Source organism: Eretmochelys imbricata, chromosome 1 (assembly GCF_965152235.1).
Source record: "Eretmochelys imbricata isolate rEreImb1 chromosome 1, rEreImb1.hap1, whole genome shotgun sequence".
In the NCBI taxonomy this organism is placed as follows: Eukaryota; Metazoa; Chordata; order Testudines; family Cheloniidae; genus Eretmochelys; species Eretmochelys imbricata.
Genome location: NC_135572.1, coordinates 335,534,103 through 335,555,471, shown reverse-complemented (window position 1 = coordinate 335,555,471; position 21,369 = coordinate 335,534,103). Strand labels below are relative to the sequence as shown.

At 39.6% G+C, this 21,369-nt stretch overlaps 2 protein-coding genes across 4 annotated transcripts in view; one reads left to right on the top strand and one right to left on the bottom strand.

Moving 5' to 3' along the window:
- The window catches only part of ARMC10 (armadillo repeat containing 10), a 29,727-nt gene that overhangs the window by 1,517 nt on the left and 6,841 nt on the right, over positions 1-21,369 (top strand). The window contains exons 2-6 of one of the 2 annotated variants that reach the window (XM_077835938.1): positions 1,541-1,686; positions 3,205-3,339; positions 4,880-5,056; positions 12,133-12,204; positions 15,068-15,256. In XM_077835938.1, the coding sequence (XP_077692064.1) occupies positions 1,541-1,686; positions 3,205-3,339; positions 4,880-5,056; positions 12,133-12,204; positions 15,068-15,256 (719 nt within the window). Of the gene's footprint in view, positions 1-1,540; positions 1,687-3,204; positions 3,340-4,879; positions 5,057-12,132; positions 12,205-15,067; positions 17,738-21,369 lie in introns of those variants that run through there. The other variant, XM_077835931.1, reaches the window with a different exon arrangement.
- Positions 19,073-21,369, bottom strand: part of NAPEPLD (N-acyl phosphatidylethanolamine phospholipase D) — a 39,551-nt gene continuing 37,254 nt past the window's right edge. For both annotated transcript variants that reach the window (XM_077835911.1, XM_077835921.1), the window contains exon 5: positions 19,073-20,029. In XM_077835911.1, coding sequence (XP_077692037.1) covers positions 19,901-20,029 — 129 coding nt within the window. In that variant the 3' untranslated portion in view covers positions 19,073-19,900. The remainder of the gene's footprint in view (positions 20,030-21,369) is intronic.

Genomic DNA, 21,369 nt, shown 5'->3' with positions numbered 1-21,369 from the left:
ATATTGGTAAAAATGTAGGAAAATAGGGTTCAGAATAATTGCAGCCTAGTGAGAGTGTAACAAGGCAGTATTTGTTGTAAAATCTTTTTTGTGTGTGACTGTCAGTTTACACTGCCACCAGTCTGGCAAAAGTCAGTAGGATCTGTACATACTCAGTACTGAAAATCAGTGTCTTTTTTTTTTAAGTGGCTAAAGCCCTGGTTCTGCTACTGAATCTACTTGGGCAGACACCTGACCTTGTGTGAAGCCATTCAAGTCAGTGGAGGTCCACAAATGCACAGGAATCCTCCATGGAGATCTGATTGCATGATCAGGACCTATATCTGGAGTTCAATGCTTAACTTCATGCACTTAAGGTTGAAAATTTTAGAATTGTTCAAGACCTTTTAAAAAACCCCAACCTTTGTCACATTCAATGGCTAACCATTGTGCATAAAGATTCAATAATGAGGAATAATGTTAATAAATCAAGAGAGAATCTCATGAAGAATAGGATCTGCTTCTGGGCAAGCTGGGGAGTTTCACAAAATCGTAGTATTTATTAGACTACCACTTCCTTTATCGCAGATCCTGGTCTTCATAAAACCATTTAGCCAGCTCAAGAGCTTCACTCCTGATCTGGCTGATCATGAACTTTGACATTAGTAGCGTTTGCTTTCATGAAGACCAGGTACTGTATGACACTCTTATGGTTAGCTGACTTAGGAGCAGAGCTCTTCAGTTGGCTGAGTGTCTTCATGAAGACCAGTAACCTTAACACAGCAGCTGTTTCTTTGTCAAAGATGCTCAGCTCAGCTCAGATGTCCTTGGACTAGCATATTCTTCATTCACCCTGTTAGTCCCCCAATTCTGGGAGGAATATTACTGGAGATAAGTCAAATTTCTACTCTCCTCCTAAATTGTCCAAAAAAAGTTGTCACATTCCATGTCAGAAATGGAAGTAGCAGACATTTTAAAAAAAAAAATCTCCATTGGATAACTGCAATGAATAAGGATCCAGTTATGATGAATAGTGCTAACAGAATTATTTCTTTGTTAATTAGCAAAATCATTACATAACCCCACATTCTTACAATTTTTTTATACTTTCTACACTTTTGTAGTTTTGAAACTAGAGGGGCTCAAAGTCATGCAACTCAGAAAGTAAGCTTTTTTTTTAAATATTTTTTTGGCTAGAAATCAGAAACTACTTAATTTACTTAAAACCTAAAAAAAAAAAAAAAAAAAAAACACCCACCCACTCACCCCACCAGGCTTTACTCAGATTATATGCTGAAAAATTGGGGCAGATGCATTCTTTTAAAAATATGTGTATTGAAATCCTGTTTTAAATGCAAAATAGAACCCAGCCTTAACTGGTATTGCAGTGGCTCTGCCATAATATCATAGGTGGATCAGTGAATCCTGGGACTACAACTGACATGCTCTCCATAAGTATGTGGGTATAACACAGCTCTGTAAAAGGTGTTATGTGCTTTGGTTCAGTGAAATGATTCAAAGTTGATTTGAATTTTTTTTTTAAATTTTTAAACCTTGGCAGACACCGATCTTCCCAAATCACCCAGTAACTTGGACGCCAATCATCTACAGAAGCTTATTCATTTGCTTGAGTCCACAGATGATCCGTTAATTCAAGAACAAGCCTTGGTCACTCTGAGCAACAGTGCTGCCTTCTCTGTAAATCAAGTAAGTCATGTTCTAAAGAAAGCAATTATATTTCAAAGTGAGCCAGTATAGAAAATGAGACTGCATTTTGCTGAGGAGTAAGCATGAGATAGATCTAGAAACTCGTGTGTTCTCATCCTAATTTAGTGACTGTCACCCAGATCCTCAAAGGTATTTAGGTGCCTAACTCCCATGCATTTAAAAGGGAGTTAGGCACTTAATTTTGTGGATCTGGGCCTCGTTTCAGTCATTTAATCTCTCTGCCTTAATTTCCCCATTATTACAATAGATAGAAGAATAACTACTTTAGTGGGCTGTTATGAGCATAACTAATGTTGGTACAGAGCTTCATATTTTCAAAGTGCTATTTTATGTGGACATTATCACTAACAGTTTTGTAGTGTCAACTGAAGAGTTTGATTTGAGAGGTGCTGAGCACCTGCAACTTCCATTATCAGGCCTGAAATTTGCTATGTCTAACCCCTCTGCTATCAGGGTATTCCTTGGACTGGGAATTCAATATGACAAATTTCTTTGGGAGATACATGGGTACAGGAAAGCATAAAGGGTTAATTTTCAAGCTTTCACACTTCTCTTGTTGAGGTATTTCTCGCAATTGTAACCATAGTTTCTCAGTTATTCTCTGGCCTCTAATGAGAAACTAAAAATATTATTTCTTACTAAAAAAAATCTTTATTCTTTCCCCCCAGACCCCTACTAAGGTGACTGGGGTGTCATGAAGTTCTGAGATTTTTCATAAGGAGAACTAAAACAATTGTGTTGAGTTCAGTTTTGGGGAGGGGAAAGTAGGGTTTTGGCAGGAGGAGTAATATATTTTTAAGAGCATTTGAACTTTGTAAATTTAAAGGAAAATAAGCTAAATTTTAGAACCTGCTAACTAATTTTCAACCTGGTTCTGCAAACCTGCATGCTGAATTCCTGCTGAAATCCTACTGAATTCAAAGGGGAATTCTGACACAGAGGGCTTGAATAATAGAGATATTTTGCTCTTTTAAGATATTATGCCATATTCTAGCCTCAAATGTTTAAGTAGGGCTCCCACTGATTTCAATGAAAGTAGTGTAACCAAAGCCAAAATATGGCCTGTTGATGGCATATTTTACTACACTAAATGAAAAACACAGTAATTGTTTAAGTTGGATTAAACAAAAACATAACTGATGCTTCTTTCTATCTCGAGAAGTGAGCAAAGCTTTCTTAATTCGGATAGTTTTTACAAGATTTGAGAATTTTAGGAGTGACCCTGCAGAAACGTGTATCTGTCCTATTTGTTCTCATTTTATCTATGAAAAAATTTGGTGATAAACAAGGTACATACTATAAATTGGCATAAAAGTTTCACAATGAATGTTGTGCATATTTATTTTGTATAGGCTGGTATGTAAAGAAAAAATATTAAACTGCTGATATTCTCTGCTTAAATATCAGACCAGATCCTGAAGGCTTTACTCCGGCAGAACTCTCATTTGGTTTAAGATTAACAGTAATATCTTATATATTTATCTGTTTATCTTTTAGGATATAATTCGAAATTTGGATGGCCTTTCTGTTATTGGAAAGATGCTCTCAAATTCCATTCCCAAAGTTAAAGAAAAAGCACTAAACACACTTAATAACTTGAGTATGAATGTTAAAAATCAAGAAGAGATAAAGGTAAGTGTACTAAAAGGCACCATAACTGAGGCAAAATTGAACAACAGAATGAAGTATGGACAGCTAGGAAGCAATAAAGACCTTTCAATATAGATGTTGATTAAAAGGATCGTACAGCAACATTTTGGAGAACATGAGTATATACAAATCAGCAGATCCAAATGATCTTTAAACCCTAAGGCCAAGAGAAATAGCTAACAAATTTATTGAACCACTAGCAATTAGTTCTAAAGCATTTTAGAGAACCAGGCTGATTCCAGAGGACCAGAAAGAAAATTAACTTGATACCAATATTCAAGAGAGGAAAAAGATATCCGATGGAGTCAGGATTATTATTCTAAATTCAATCTCAAATATATATTATAAAATCCATTCGCAGATAGTTCTGCTTTTTAAATAATACAAATGCAAAAATGTAAAGGGATAAGGTCAATTTCAGACTCACATTTTCCTAATATTCAAACCTATCCCTCTACAACTGTGAGCCCTTACAAAAGCTATGTTCCATTGTAAATGGAAACTATTGATCAGTAAGTGGAGATGGAGGATTTTCTCAGGAGCTGGACCTGAACTATGGAATCTGTTGCTACATGGTCATTCTTATCTCTTGTAACTAACCCACTTTTGCAACTAAATGCAAAACTCATTTCTTCTGCTTAGCTTTGCCTCCATAAATTTATCACATATACAAATACATAAAACCCTATAAGCAATTCAATTCCAAGTGCCTATTTCTTGAAGTGAAGGAAGAGACATTTCAGTTCCAGTTTTTAAAATACTTGCGTAGGGGGTGTGTTCAGATACTATGGGATGGGAATATAATGCCTAGTCTGACAGAGCCATTCAGTGTTATTACTTTGGGCCTGTCCAAAAGGCCCTTTTAAATTTATGTAGAGCAGGTATTTTTTTTTGTTTAAATCAGAACATATTGTTTAAAGTAGCTCTATCAGAAAACTGATTTTTTTTTAAAAAAAAACTAGTCTTTACAAAAAATTCAAATTGATAGTTTCTGCTAAAATTTAAGGTAGCTTATTTAGCTGCTAGTGTCTTACTTATGTGTTCTTGATCAAAGATGAGACTGATTATACATAGTTTTATTTATCCCCTTGCTGCTGGGAATCATGATTTTGAGCCATCGTGACTACTGACACTGGGATGTTAACTGAACTTCTTTGGCTGGAACAACAAATTGTAGAATCATAGAATATCAGGGTTGGAAGGGACCTCAGGAGGTCATCTAGTCCAACCCCCTGCTCAAAAGCAGGACCAATCCCCAATTAAATCATCCCAGCCAGGGCTTTGTCAAGCCTGACCTTAAAAACTTCTAAGGAAGGAGATTCCACCACCTCCCTAGGCAACGCATTCCAGTGTTTCACCACCCTCCTAGTGTAAAAGTTTTTCCTAATATCCAACCTAAACCTCCCCCACTGCAACTTGAGACCATTACTCCTTGTCCTGTCCCACCACTGAGAATAGTCTAGAACCATCCTCTCTGGAACCACATTTGTACATTTAACCATTTCTTTTTTTGTTCTTTAAGGTATACATTTTACAAGTCTGTAAGGAGATTGAGTTATCACCTTTGAACTCTGATCTGCAGCTAGCTGAACTTAGATTGTTAACAAACATGTCTGTTACCAATGACTACCACCATATGATGACAGATGCAATTCCGTGCTTGCTTCATTTGCTTTCAGAAGGAAACGAAAGGACACAGGTACTGTTTATTGTACTATCATAACCAGATACCAAGGTATTTAACTTTGACTGACATGTCTTCTAGTTTAGATTTGCTTTCTTTATTTAAACCATCAGTTTCTAAGGTACTCTGTGGTGTTTGATTGATTGATTTATTTATTTAAAGAAAAATAATTTTACAATTCAGTAGCTATAACTAGTGGAGAACATGTAAAGGATTTGCAAACATTGCCCAACTGTCCTCTCCGTGGAAATTCCCGCAGGAGGGAAGAGTCCTTCACAAGAATCTTCTTGCAGAGTTTCTCACCCCAAATCATTCCCATCGTGAGGTATTCCCCCTCTCTGGAATGAAGCCTTGTTTTTGCCCCTGTATTGTTGGATGCTTTAGGAGACCAGAGCCATCCACACAGTAGTCCTCTGCCTTTGCACTGGCTCTAGAAACCCCACCACCCCCTTCCACTGTCTGACCTGTCAGGGAACATGGAGTCATGCTACCAGTGCCTCTGTTTCAACTGCCACACGGATCCCATTATAAAGGGGGTTGCCCCTGTACAGAGATGGGGAGAGCATGGAATATACAACACCACAAGCTTTATTACCTTTCCTAGCTAATCTCTGGTGCTGCTGTGGGAAATAAAGCTCCATTCAGCTCTTTTCTGCCTCTGGCCTGTAGGATCCCAGTAAGTAAATAGTGCCATGGAGGTAGGAGACCACCACCACCACCACTTCAGCACAGGGCAAAAGGAGATCTGCATGTGGAGGGTTCCACTGTTGCATGAATCTCTGGGGATAGCGAGCAAGGGTTTGCTCTCAGAATCACATGGTGATCTTAACGAATGTTCTTTATCTAACATCTGTTTATAATATGGCTCTCCTGGAAGTTGTATATGCAGGGAGAGTAGGTCATCACAGTCAACAGCCATCTTGTGAATCTGAGAGCTGAAATTTGCCTTTTGACTTACAGAAGACTCCTTATTATGTAGGCCATAATAATGTGACCATAATTACTAGGAATATAGGATCATCTGAATTTTTGTCAGAGTCCCACTACTAATAGAAGACCTGTGTGCACATGTACCGCTTCTTAGTGGTATTTGAAAAAAGGAAAATTGTATATTTGTAAATTACTATCAGAAATAATGGGAATCTTTTCTTCTCCTTATGATGCTTCCTGGGGGTACCCAGGGTTATGAGGCACCTCGCTACCAACTGCCCTTAGCATGAGGAAGCCTTGTCTGTGTCTGCTGTATCCCCAAATCCATAAGCCATGGGCAACACAAATACTCCCCTTCTAGACTTATGCAAGCCTCACGGTCTCTCTACAGGTTAGTGATGGGCACTCTCCAACTTCTGAGCCCTCTGAGTATTCCCCTCGAGTGTCCAGCCCTTGTTCCACTAGACACTTGCAGTATTCCCAGGTTCACTGCTTCCAAAGAAGCAGTACATCCCAGCTTACTAGTTTCATTCAGATCACTACTCTGCTTCACATGCGGCATGTAGATATGTTTATATTGAAAACAAGTAAGTTTATTGAACAAAGTATAATAAAAACAGTTCAAGTGAAAGTAAGTAAAAGTATTGGAAATAAATGTTTACATATAAAATCATAACATGCACTCCAGAACCTAGACTTAACTCAACATTTTCATGTCCTAGAGCAATGCCCACCTAAAATCCTTCCAGTATTTTACAGCCAGCCTTGGCTGTGACTGTCCATTTATAAGACAAACACTGTTTGCCTCCTCAGTTGAAGGATTCAGGGTATGCCTTTGCATCCCCAGACATACCCCAAAAATCTATTCTCATTTATTTCTTACTGCAAATTTCCTCTTGAAGATTTTGCAATGTTTTGATTGTCATTTGGCTCAGTATGCAAACAGGCATCCATTGTGAGACATATAATGACCAGTATACTCATGGCCAGACAGAGATCTGTCTGTTACCTCCTGCCTGAAAGGAACCTGTCCAAAACATGTCACCTGCTTTAAGGACAATTTTCTGTACAGATGTTACTACTTAAATATTATCCATACATACATTTTGCAGTGATTATGATGACCAGAGGGCTCTAGGCTCTTACTCTTGGTATAAACCTCACCTGACACCCTTTAGTGAATTATGCATATATCTGATCCAGTGGATCCTGGTAAAAAAAACTCTATGCATGCCCTATGCCCTCTGCCAGTTGGCACTATGAGGTTCCTGGGTTACACTCGTCCATTAGGGACAAAATTCAGAGCTAATCTAAGTTGGAGCAATTCTATTGACATCTGTACATCCACTCACACCAGCATTTAAATCTTGCTCACTCTTCTTATATAAATAGTTTCATTGATTGATCAGGGTTACTTACATGAGTTAGACAATCACATTTGGCCCTTAATGTAGTAGTACATGCTTTAAAGTGACATGTCAGTGCTACAAGATGGCAATTCAAGAATATTAGCCTCAGAAATAAAAGGCTAGAAATGTGCTCATTATGCATTCAATCAGAGTTGAAAATGCAGTATTCAAATAATCTGTAGTTATGGCTAACACAAATCCAGCTTGCTTTATTCATTGCAAGTAGTCTCCCAGAGAGACTACTTGCATATGTAAGGCAAGTAGGATTTGGCCCTAAATATCTGACATCCCTTGTCTTTATCAAGGCAACAGCTGACTTTGAAGGTAGGGTCCTTTGATGCAGAAGCTACTGTCAAGTGCTCTGCAAAGGCTAAAGGGAGTTGCTGCCGTGTCTCCAATTATGGTGCTTACTGTAAATCACTGGATTAAATATCTTTCAACAAACAGGCTTTCCAAATCTCTCGCCTCTGTGATTTCACTCCCAGTAACCCGGTGGGCACCAGTCAGATTTCCTTGTTCACTTATCCAGCACACAGCAAGAATCTTAAATTGTTTTAGCTCTGTCGCCCCATATAATCAGAGTTCACTAAGTTTAAAAACTAAACCTTCTTCCTAAAATAGCCTGTTTTATTTGTATCTGTGACACTCCTTGGAGTGTTACTGTAGATGTTGGCTTAGTGAAATGTTGCACAGCACCTCACTGCAGGTACACACGTCTCTAATTTCATGAATTTAGATCTTTCATCCCAAATTCTGGGGATTTCATGAACCCCCTTCTCGTAATACCAAGGACTCTCAAATCCACCATTCCATAATAAGCTAGTCAGCCCAAAGTGTATCACTGATGTAATAACTCTCAATCCTTTCCTGTATAGCTCCTGTTAATAGCTCAGATACTGCACCTTAAGAAATGTAGCATATCTGCATCTTCCCCCAAAAATACACAAAAACCAGATTGTAAAATAATCACGTTTATATTTCCACATAAATCATAGGCATGGACTTGGAAGGATTATATTTTAATCGGGAAATGTCATTAAAGGTAATTTTTTTTTTACTGTACGTACACAGACTGATGCAAAAATATTTTCATCAGTGATACTTCAAATTTCTAGATAAATTCTCAAGCAGCATTTTTTTTACTTTGTCAACATCACGTCAAAATATACAAAATAAATATCCTTAGGCAATGTGTTAACAATTATGAAGCTTTAACTTTTTGAATCTTAATAATTAATGACAAATGTTAAGGCTGCAAGTCTTCCATGGAAGTCACGGATTCTGTGACTTTCTGGGACCTCCGTGACTTCTGCAGTTGCTGGTGCGGCTGACCCCAGGGCTGCCCAAGCAGCTGGGGTGGCCCCAAGGCCTGCCGCACCAGCCACTCCTTGAGCAGACCCAGGGCCAGCCACACTGGCTGCTACTCGGCCGCCGGAGCAGCAGCGCCCCAAGCCACACACCCCCACCTCCCTACCCCAAGCACCTAAGATTTAGTCAGGGGTATTTATAGTACAAGTCATGGATAGGTCACAGGTCAATAATTTTGGTTTATTGCCTGTGACCTGTCCATAACTTTTACTAAAATACCCATGACTAAATCTTAACCTTAATTATGGTCTGCTACCCATCATAATTTCACAATTGAATTAATAAAAATAAAATTAAAAACAAACATGAATATTATCTCTCAGAACTATTTAAAACAAAAATAATTTCTGCAAAGCCTAGTTATGTGATGGGAAAGGAGAAAAGATCAGAGTTAAGCCTTATTTGGCATTTCCAGACACCTATTTAGTTTTTTAATACTACAACATTGTAACAAGACTGTAAATACATATTACTGAAGAAAAAGTTTTAAGATGGGAATTATTTGTTATGCTCACTTCAGCATTAACTGAAGGGCAGTTCAGAACTGTACTGAAGGGTAGAGAAACACAGATGAGTAAGTACATCCTAAGACCTCCTGAAAATGCACTTCTTCTACAAAGCGTATTGATTCCTGTCTTAGCTGCCTTTCAGGGAGTTTGAGAGAATTTTAAAATATGGAATTAGGAGATATGTGCTGAACATCACTTAGTCACTGGCTTTTGTTGCATCCCATTCTTTATCTGCTCATTGTCTACTTCGATTGTAAACAGAAGTCGGAGTTACTCCCCTCCCCCCAAAAGCCCAATTTGCATGGTTGCAATTTTAAAATACTAAGATAGCTGCAGTCCTATATTTAACACTTGTCCTGTGCAAGGCTGGTGTCAGTGTCTGGTATGGCTTATAGCGGAGAGTGCCAGTCTCAGGGCAGACATGCCAAACTGGTGGTATATCCAAGAAGTAGATTTCTTCAAGCCAGTAGCAAACGTACACTGTATTAGTCTTGCCATGGAGCCACAGACAGTCTCCTTAAGTTCTCCAGCCCTTCTTTGCCACCCAGACAAACTGGACTTTATGATGATAGATTATTAAAACCAAGATTCACCACACATTAGGGTACTCCCAACCCCAAGAGGCCAGTCACTTACCCCTGGTCAGTGGATAATCTTGATCTGACCAAAGACAATGCTGTAGTCAATTTCTCTAATAAACTAAAAATTTATTAGCTAAGAAAAAGAGTTATTGAGAGGTTAAAGCAGATAAAATACATTACAGGTGAGTCTAAGTTTGTAGTCCAGTTGATAGCAGAGCTGTAGTATCTGCTAGTTCTCTAAGTTTCTCAGGGTTGCCCAAAATAGCTTTGGGGACCTCTGTCCAATTGCTCAGAATTCCACCCTGTCAGAATTCATCAGTCCAGAGATGGAGAATCGCTCCCCAGGTCCCTTCTTATAGTTGAAAAGAGTCTGGCAAGCGTTCTCAGCACAGCATGGACTCTTGCTTTGTTGACTACGTACAAACGTCTGTGAATTTTCCATTGTTGAACATTGAGACCCGTGTTCTGAAGTTAATGTTTCTTCATTTACAGTTTTGAGGCTTCAGACCCATTTAATGGACAATTTGAAGATAATGCATTTAGTTACAGCCATCCAGACAATCTTTCATAAATTATCAGGGAGTTTTACATATTAAATGAACTCATATCTAAAAGCTAATACATCCGTTTGATCTACAACTAAATAAGTACAAGGTAATTGTGACATAGTTCTGTCCTTGTCTCAGTGGGTCTTGCGTTTCCTGGTGGATTTTGGTAGCCTCGGAGGCTCACTGTGACCCTCCACGTAGCCCTTCTCTCTCTAGAGGCAAGGGTCACAGCCTATTGAGCCATTTGCATCATAAGCCAACAAGGGAGGTGCGGAGAAGCTACCCTCCCTTGCACAGTCTCTGCTGTCTCCCAGTCTCAGTGATTAATCAGGGGCAAAGCAGGGAAGCCCAGGCCTGCCTTCTACTCTGGGCTCCAGCCCAGAGACCCTAATAGTATCAGCTCTGGTAGCTGACTTTTTAAGAAACCGGACACATACAATTCCCTGGGCCACTTCCCCACAACAGCCCTCCTCCTCCTCCTCAAGATCCACTTCACCCTTACCTCAGGGCCTTCTTCCTTGTGCCTGATATGGTTTGTATTTGCTCAGTCTCTCCAACAGCACAACTTCTTCCTACAGCTCCTGACATGCACACCCACCTGATTAACTGGGAGGCTTTTAACTAGTTTCAGCCAACCCCTGATTGGCTTCAGGTGTCCCAATCAACCTAGCTGTCCTCCCTGCCTTCTGGAAAGATCTTAATTGGCCCCAGGTTTCTTAATTGACCTGGAGCAGCTGCCATTTGTTTAACCTGGTAACAGATATATTTGCACAGGCTAAACAAATCCCTGTCTCACATTACTTTACTATAGCCATCTGGCCTTGTCCCATCACAGTAATACATGATGTATGTAATGAGATATCTATAAACCTGTTGACTGCTAAGTGAAGACAATGCCATTAACATTACACTAATTTTCATGAATTTAGAGTAAATGTAATTACCGGGACATATGCCATGTAAATGTAATATGATAACATCTGCCTTTGTTCTGTTCTAACAAGTGAACTGGCTTGAACACACTATGATCTCTTAGCATTTCTTTGATATAAAGACACCAGTCAATTGCCTTATTGCTCTAATCTGAACCAGTCAGACAGCATCAGAGAGCTAGTAACCTGTTAGACAGCATCACAGCTGGTTTACTAAACAGTGGATTCATTTAATGCATAATCCTGCACTACTAAAATCAATGGAAGCTACATCACTGATTTCAGTGAGTGGAGGATCAAGCCCTTAGAGATGAAAGGCCAAGTTCTCCTCTGTTTCATTGTGTAAAAACCAGAGTAGCTCTACTGAACTCAGTAGAGAGAGCACACTGGAGTTACTACAGATTGACACCAATGTAAATAAGAGTAGAATTTGCTCCTGCAGTATTTTTCCTCGTCAGCTGCTTTAGCTACAATGAATTAATTGTTAAAGGCTGACAATTTGCTTCTCTCTGTTCAAAAGCAGTAAATGAAGACAGTCCTGGTACCAAAGAGCTTTCAGATGTAGAGAAAGCAAGGACACACTGAGAAGCTTAGAGGTGGGTGGGAGGTGGCTCTTTTCTTGTGAACATCACTGAAGAAGTTAATCTTTATGTGGAACTAGAGGGTAATAATGTGGCAAATTCTAGTAGGGAGACTGTTTCATGCAAAGCTGCGGGGAGGAGGGAAGGCATGGGCGAAGAAGACAGTGAGTATTAACATTCCCCTCCCCTTATTTTAAGTTTTTCCATGTGAACTATTATGTTCCTCATTTCAGATTCAAGTTCTAAAAGTACTTGTGAACTTATCTGCAAACCCAGCCATGACAAGACATCTTTTCAGTGTTCAAGTAAGACTTCTGCCATTTTCAAACTGCGTCAGTGGTGAACATTTTAGTACAAAAGTTCATGATGCTCTTATTAAATCTACACTTCAAATTGTATGATTCTTAGATAGCTGTACATTTAATGTTAGAATTTTACTTTACATAGCCAAAGCAGGCTGAAATCAAGAACGGTAGCTGAAAGCATGCTAAGCCTCTCCCAGGTTGTGCTATATCAGAGATATCACATTCACATATGAAGATTCACCCAAGTGCATGGTTAACATGTTCACTATATGGCCACTGTTGATCATGCTTCCTGTATATAATGCAGAATGATAGTGGCAGTTTGCAGAAGTCCTTTCTCTCCATCCCTTCCCACCAAACAAGGGCATTGGTTGCTGCTCATACATGAGACACAAAATAACATACCCAATTGTCACTTTTCACCTATGTTCATCTCCAAAGGGAACATATAGCCTGAGGATGTGCTGCAAATCATTTCAAATGCATCCAATGTTACAAATTATTCTCACTTTCTCAACAACTGTTGTCTCAGCTGTCATAACATTTTCAGCTGAGAAAGGTAGAAAATGCAGTATACACAAAACATCTCTATCCACAGATGTACTGTTTTGATAAGACATCTTTATGAACACAGTACCACTCCCAATGCAGCTCCCAAGGCAAAGGCGGTTTATGGATTTGTGGGGCCCTGGGCCAGAGCAAGTGGGGGCCCCTTCCCACCCCTTCCACCTGCAGTCCCCTCCCCATCCCCGCCCTCCTCCTGGCGCTCCTGCCAGGGAAATGGGGCTGGGGCGCGGGGCCTTGCCCTGTTCTGCCCACCCAGCACTCCTGCAGGAGCACCAGGTGGGTGGACGGAGCTGGTCGGGGTATGGGGGCACTGTCCCAAGGTCTTTAATACATGAAGTACTTTACCTTCCAGCACCTGTTGGTGCCCTCAGTATGCAGGTTGTTGCATCCATTTCAGCTATATGCAAAAGAATGTCGATATGGTAACAAATGAAATGTAAACCACTTCAAGTTGCCTTTTAGCTGTACTGTTTTTTACTCTCAAATGAGCTTCTCAAAACAAAATCAGACATCACAATATTTGGTTTCAGTACTCCTATTTTAAAACCCCTTTGTGGGAGTTGCAGGCACAAATAGCTAGTCTGCTGCCCTACAGATACCATGTCTTACCACAGCTCCAGGTCAAAGTAAAAAAAAAAAAAAAAAAGTGGACTTTTGTTCTCGATGAACTTCCACTTCATCTGACTATGGACTGCAGTTTTTTCAAGGGGCATCGTAAGGTCAAATATGAGCCAAAAATGAAGTAGATGTATAAACAAGCTTGTATAAAACCTGAGACCAATAAAAATGTTTCCATTCATTAAAAACAATGTTTACCTCCTTCCAACAAATAAATATTTGTATTCAGTGTTTGCCTCCCAAATGTTGTAACATGATCCTAATACCTTAGAACCTCAGAGAAAATTACCGTTCTTTTTAATCCAAAATGAAAAGGTCAAATAAGTGTAAAGCACGCTTGACTTTTCAAATAATCAGTTTAAATAATCTAAAGCATTCTTAACAACATAAGTAAGGACTTTTAAAAAAAATTAAGCTGACTGTCCACTTAAGAACATCAGTATAATGTATGTTAAATGAATTTATCCATCTCAGTCCAGTCCCAATGGACATGCTCCATAAATCAACATAAATTAGCAACCGTGGTGACAGTCACAGTGGAAGTTATAGATGCTGACTTTCTAATGTGCCAGGGGGTGCTCCTCCCCACCTCGGCTCTGCTCCAGGTCCCACCCCTCTTTCCACCCCTTCCCCCAAGGCCCCTGCCTCTTCCTACTCCACCTCTTCCTGCCCTGTTCTGACCCATCACTGATCAGCAGGGCACTGATTGGCAGGGCCGCTATTGGATGCAAGGCGCTGGGGGGAGGGAAAGGTGCTGATAGGGGAGCTACCAGTGGGTGCTCAGCACCCACCATTTTGGAGTACCCCTGGGGTCAGCGCCTATGGATTCAAGGGCTGTTCCTGTGATCCTCCAAAGACACATGTGCCTAACTTTAAGCATGTAAGTAGTCCCAGTGAACTCAATGTGCATGTTTGTAGGATCAGAGCCTCAATGTCTAGATGACATCTCATTGGCAGGGGCAGGATGGAGAAACTGGCATTGCCACTGCCCATTCTGTGTCAGATCTGTTGATAAGCACACTTCAGTGCAGAATTGTCAATCCAGTACCTTTTTGATAGTCCTGCAAATTAGGATAGTAGTATGTAGTTGTGATTACATGCTAAGGCTTAAGTTTTTGAAAACTAAATTAAAAAGTTAACTGTATTTAGTCTTGCCCCTGATTTTTACCTGAACCAATATTTAAGTAGCCAAGGTCAGTCTTTAGTATACCAAAATAGTATCTTTATCCTGTCTGCACTTTAAAACACTTTCTAAATACTTGACAAACATTCAGTCACTGTTCAAGGCAACTGAAATACAATTCAGAATGAAAACAGTATTCCAGCTCTTATAAATGAAAATGGGAATTTTCCAGACAACCACATTATAAAGATTGAGTACAAAGCATATGTCAGGTTGCAAAACACAAGCCAATCTTTTCCAAAAGGAAAAATGTGCAGTCCTTGCAAGTCTTTGACATGCTTTTATAGCACATGGTAGCTGTAATGTGTATATAGACCTAAGGTTTCTATTTCAGTGAGTTTTAGTTAGAAGCTGTCTGGTATGTGGATCAATATTTATTTATTTATTTATTTTTAAATAAATCATTGCTGTTTGGGGGGGTTACATCAGGAATTTTTCACACATTTACTTCTCAATTGATGATTAAGAATTACTTTTATGTATTTAATGTCATAGGCACCATCATTGCTTTCACTTTTTGACAACTGCATAAACAAAGATATTCTGCTTAGAGCCCTGACGTTTGCTGCAAATTTGAATGAGAATATGAAAAATGAAGAGGGCATCATTACCCAGGATCAATACAGTGAAGATTCAATTTTTTCTCTGCTCTGTGGGCATTCTACCCAATATGCTAAGAAATTGGTATGTTTATTGCATCACCATGATACAGAAGTGAAAGAACAAGTTGCCAAAACAATAACACAATTAAGAGGAGATACTAAGACCAGATACTCTGGTAAATTACAGTAATAGAAAGTGTTTATATTCAGTGCTAAAATGAATTTCCTTTCATGAAAGAGTGAAGTTTAACCCACCACTCTTATTTTGCTGAGCACAATTACATTACTGTAAGCAAGACAGCTTACAATGCATTTAATACACAGTCTGTTAGAGATTCTTTCAGAGTAATGTAAAACAATGGTCTGTTTAGTACTGACAGTCTCCTGACAGCACAAAACTAGTGTGTGTACATGATAGAGGAAAGGCACTTTGGGGCATGGAAATATTTTCATTTCAAATTTACAGTAAGTTATGAAACAGTGAGCTCAACTTTTAAAAAAGTGAACCTTAAAGTGACCTGTTAATTTTGCAAACAGCATTTTCACTTATGCAGCTGTAAACATTCACTCTAGGCTGTAATGTGTGATAGATTTTGAGCAGTGAATTTGTCACTTTAAGAAAGGTTAGGCCATTTAAATTTTAGCAATGTAATTCTATTAATTTTACTATACACTTGCAGGGAAATACTGGAACATCTATTAAGTAAAATTAATCTCCACATTATTACTTGGATGAAAGCATAATGAGATTAGTCAAATTATATAAACATCTTTTGAAGGGAACTAGAAACAAATTTAACAAGTAGTTTATAAGCATTATATTACCCTCTTAATTGCAAAGTTTATCAACTCAAAAAACAAATGCAGACACTTTGAATATAGAATGTAGAACATATAGTAGAAAACATCTCGTACTGAAACTAAGCCACTAAAAATCCTTGAGCAAAGAATTATAGTGGCACAGTTATGTCACTATAGTTAAGGTTGCATCTCGACTTTTGTTTAAAGGTCAGCCTTTCTAAATTCTTTAAAATCAACATGCTTAGTTGGATTCCTCTGAAATTTGGTGTGCCTTGGGCAATGAAGGGCAGGGTTATTGATGTGGAGATATAAGCCCCAGAAAAAGTTAGCATTTTTCAAAATGGTATTTTTGGTTTTTTGCACAGAGCTAGGGCTCAAACTGTTGATGTGGGTCAAAATAGTCTGAGTTTTACACAAGCTAGTGCATGGCACCCACTAAGTCTTAGGGGAGGCCAAAATGAGTGGTATTTAAGAATGTATATTTACAGTGCAAATGCAACCAATACAGAAAAATGTTTCTGCCATTTTATATGCTTTATAGCTCAACTATTGTAAGTGATCTAAAATCAGAAAGGTTATTTGAATGGCTTTGAAATTTGCTGTGCTCATGGGGGCACAGAGTAGTGTTAGTGACCCTAACTTGGAGTCATTTGACCAAGGGGTTCCTGAGTTACAGACCCCCACCCCCAAATAATTGCTTTTGCTGCCATATTCTGTTAAACTGAGAGGTACTAATGACTGGATAACTCACAGACCTCATTGAGATTGATGGGTGTGCACTCCTCCTTCAATTAACATAGCCAAGGATAAGTAAATCACAAGCCCCCACCTAAGACAAATAAGAGATTGTTACAATTTCTGAGTCATGGGTGGCAGGTTGTTGAGGGTTTGTTTTTTTTTTGGTGGGGGGGAATATAATCGTTATCTTTGGATGGGGGCAGGGGGGAAGAAGTAGACATGTGAATGCTTCCTGGGAGGGGAGAGGTATTCAGGGGCAGTGGAATAGGGGGAGGGAGTTATATGGGGATGAGGGAAGTGTGGCACCCCCAAACTGCCAGTGCATCTCAATCTCCCTACACGTCACAACTCTGTCAGTGTGTCCCAACGTATGCACAAACTGCACACACCCACCATTTCAATTAGTCTGTGAGCTCTTTGGGGCAGGGACTGTCGTATAGTGGGGCAGGAGCACCATTGTACTTAAGGTTATGTCACATTTATTTAAAGGTCAAACTTTCTAAGTCTTCTAAAATTGACATGCTTAGTCAGATTCCTCTGAAATCTGGTGTGCCCCAGAAGACTACAAAGTAGGGTTAGTAACCCAAAGGTGGGGCCATTTGAGCTAGGGGATATAGCGATATAGGCCCTGAAAACAGCTATTTTTCAAAAATTTTAGATGGGTTTTTTTGGTGTGTTTTTGTTTTTTGCACAGAGCTAGTACCTGAATTATTGATGTGATGGCAAGTCAAAATAGTCTGTCTTTTGAGTCTTACCCAAGGTAGTGCATAACACCCACTAAATCTTTGAGGGACCCGAATTGAGAGTGGTATTCACCTTTTCACTTGTGTAGATGTGTAGTCTGGAAGGATTGCAGGGAGTATGCACCAAAAAAGAAAAAAATGTGATGGGGTTTCTATGCATCCACTTCACGTTTGCTTCAGTCATCAGAACGTGCCACTGCCATGGCCCTGGTGAACTACCCCCAACTGGTGGTTCCAGTCCAAACCTTTGTACACCTGTGTAATAAAGATTTAATAATTCATCTTGCTTGCTACAATTTGCTCTTATGTTATTTTATGGGGAGGTTTAATTTGAACACAGCAGAATGGTCAGCAGGGAGTCTAGCCAAAAGTTTTGTTGTATTGGATGGGGAGGAACTGAAAAACCAAGGACTTCAGGGGGAGCAGGTATAAGGGTTGTGGCTGCAGAGGGGGCAGGAAATGAGGTATAGGCAAGCCTTGTATTGGTTGTTAGGGAAACATCTATTTCAATAGCTCTGGTGTGGTGGGAGGGCAGATTTATGTAATGTCCCCAAAACCACACAGCATGGAGGTTTGGAACTGACAGCACAAATACCTTGCTTGATGAAGGAAGAGAAATGTGCATGTTGCCAGCATGTGGATTCTGGCTAATTACTGGATCACAAGGTTGCAGCAGTGTGCAGGAGAGCACAGAGGACATGTTCAGATGGGCTTGCTGACAGCAGACTGACTTGAGTGAAGAGAGATGGTCTGTGCTGGCATTTTTCCTACTCTGCAGCATCTAACTACTGACTTTAGAGATTGTGAAGTGGTTCTTCAGTTGTCTGTGGTATTCTTTCTGGGGAGTTGGCTAAGTGTGAATATGCAAAAGGACCTGAATCCTATAGGGCCAGGGGACAACGAGGGTATATGCATACAGAGGCTCTGCATGAGAAGGGAAGAGAGAAGGTGGCAGGGATTATCTATGTTGATGGAAAAACCCCTTCTGATGTAGGGAGTATCTGCACTATGCTGCTGCAGCTGTGCCACAGACATACCCTTGCTCTTCCTTACTGTTGCCACAGCCTTCAAATCTCTCTCCTGCTCTACATTTCCCAAAATATATTTTAGACAAGTGAAAAGTTCAGAAGGTGTAGCTACAATGTATTAAACCACTAACAAGAAAAAAAGTGGGGGAAGTCCACCCTGAGACAGTCAACCTATGTAAAAATTTGTCAGAGGATGTTGTGAAGGCCAAGACTATAACAGGGTTCAAAAAGGAATGAGGTAAGTTCATGGAGGATATGTCCAGCAATGGCTATTAGCCAGAATGGGCAGGGACGGTGTCGCTAGCCTGTTAGCCAGAAGCTGGGAATGGATCACTTGCTGATTACCTGTTCTATTCATTCCCTCTGGGGCACCTGGCATTGGCCGCTGTCAGGAGACAGGATACTGGGCTAGAGGCTCGATGGACCTTTGGTCTGACTCAGTAGGGCCATTCTTATGAATTTAATGTGCAGTGCGCTCCCAGAACAAAACTATCCATACGCTGCAGTCAGACTTATGTTTTGGTATAACTAACAATCCTGTAAGTAGTATAGCAACTTTTTACAATGAAATGTGAGGGAAAGTTACAATTTTGCTGGCAATAACTTTATTTTGTAACTCAGTATGGCAGTTTGATAACAGATGCATTTTGCCAAGTTTTACAATACTGCACAAATTTAATCCCACAGCATGCTTAGTAAAACCATATGGAAGCTGTGAAAAGTCTTCCATCGCCTGTATTTGAGACAATGCCATCAGTACCCCTGGTTATTTGAAAAAAATAAAAAATACAGAAATAAAAGGCTAAATCATGACTTCAGATAGGAGCAAAATGAGTTTATATACTGTACCTGACAAGGAAAACCAACCAATCTCAAAACAATAGAAATATTTATATCTATGATAAAGAGTAATTTTGAAATAATGAAAGAGTACAGATATCCTGGCCAGCAGTAATAATTATGCATTAATGATGCAAATCTTAAGTAATATAGCTCTTTAAAAAGGCACATTTCTTTAGCTCATTTTTAAACTCATTTTTAGTTTCTCCTGAAATGCAAACATACAGGCATTTAGTAAGATCAGTATTTTACTTTAAACATGCTTTCACAACAGTTGGAAGACTCCACCCCATAAAACCATATATGAAAAAATTAAAATAAAGCTTTTTTTGGTTGATGTACATAGTTGAAACAAGGCATTTATAGACAATGTCTTGTACATTAGCCAGTGTTTAAATCATCTCTCAATATGCCATTCAGTTTATAAGCAATTGTGTGATCAAGCAGGTATACAATTTTTACCTTTGAAATTAACAAACCTGGAGTGTAAAAATCCAGTACAAATTTTAGAAAGTTTCATAACCCTCTAATGAAATTATCAATCAAAACAAGCTCAAAGAATTGGCAGATTTTAAATTATTCAAATCCATCATTGTTTATATTCAAGTCTCGTGATTCGCCATGGTGCAAGACAAAGAAATCCTCAGGTTTTAAGCCATATCTTTCAAGGGCTTCATTCAGTTTAACTGGAGGATCCAAGTAATACTGGGGATGGAGGGGAGAAAGAGATACAATACCAGCATTAGATAAAAGATGACTTTCAAGCTCTACACTAGTGGTTCTCAACCTATTTATATGGCCCACAATGTTATTTGGGCCACATCCAATAGTACCTCTGTGGGCCTGATGATGGCTCTGTGTTGACTGGGCCACAGGTTGAGAACCACTGCTCTACACAAACTGTTTACATTTTAGATATAATGGGCAATGTGTACCGGGTGTACATTTTCTGAGATTAGGTGAACATGAAAGTTTTGAGGCTTATTGGAGTTTTTTTATTATTTAAAACACCCCACTGAAATTATACAATTAGTAACAGGCAACAGATGACCTATAATCTTTACAATACTAGCTAAATATGGATCTATCACTCAAAATCCATACTACCTCATACCCTATTTGATAAGAGTTCTTAAATAAACCAGGACCAGCTCACTCCTGGGTTGGGAATCATGGGGAAAAGTTAAATACTGGAGGAAGTGGAGTTGGTGATTCAGTAGATGGCACTTTCTTTCCCAATTTTAGAAAAATGCATTCCCTGTCATATCATTAACAAAAAATAAAGACTTCCCTCCCCCATTTAAAGGTTATTCAGTTTAATTGTTCAAGCAAGCAAATTGTCATTTCAGTGTTATCTGCTGTGAAGTTGCCCCATTACATTTTTAAAAATAAATTTAGATAATATGAACTCTTCATCTGAAGAAGGTATACTATGCACACAGCATTTCTAGGCAATGCTATCTTGAATACAAAGCAAAGCATGTTAAAAAAAAAAGGCTTAGGGGAGTATTCAACATGTATTCAGAATAATGAAAAAAGCACTTCTTATACCTTGGATACTAAAGGCATAGACCAGGGGGTGGCCAACCTGTGGCTCTTCCGAAGTTAATCTGCGGCTCCTTGTCTAGGCACCGACTCGGGGGCTGGAGCTACAGGCGCCAATTTTCCAATGTGTTGGGGCGGTGCTCACTGCTCTGCCACAGGCCCTGCCCCCATTCCACCGCTTCCCACCCCCTCCCCTGAGCCTACTATGCCCTTACTTCTCCCCCTCCCCCCAAGAGTCTCCTGCACACCACGAAACAGCTGATCAAGAGGTGCAGGAAGGGAGGGGGAGGCGCTGATCAGCAAGCTGCCAGTAGGCAGGAGGTGCTGGGAGGGGGTTGATGGGGGGCTGCTGAGGTATTACTGTGGCTCTTTGGCAATGTACATTGGTAAATTCTGGCTCCTTCTCAGGCTCAAGTTGGCCACCCCTGGCATAGACTATTCAAGGTAGCCTGGATGTGAAATGCTGTATTAAAGATACTGTGTTTACATATGTTGCACCC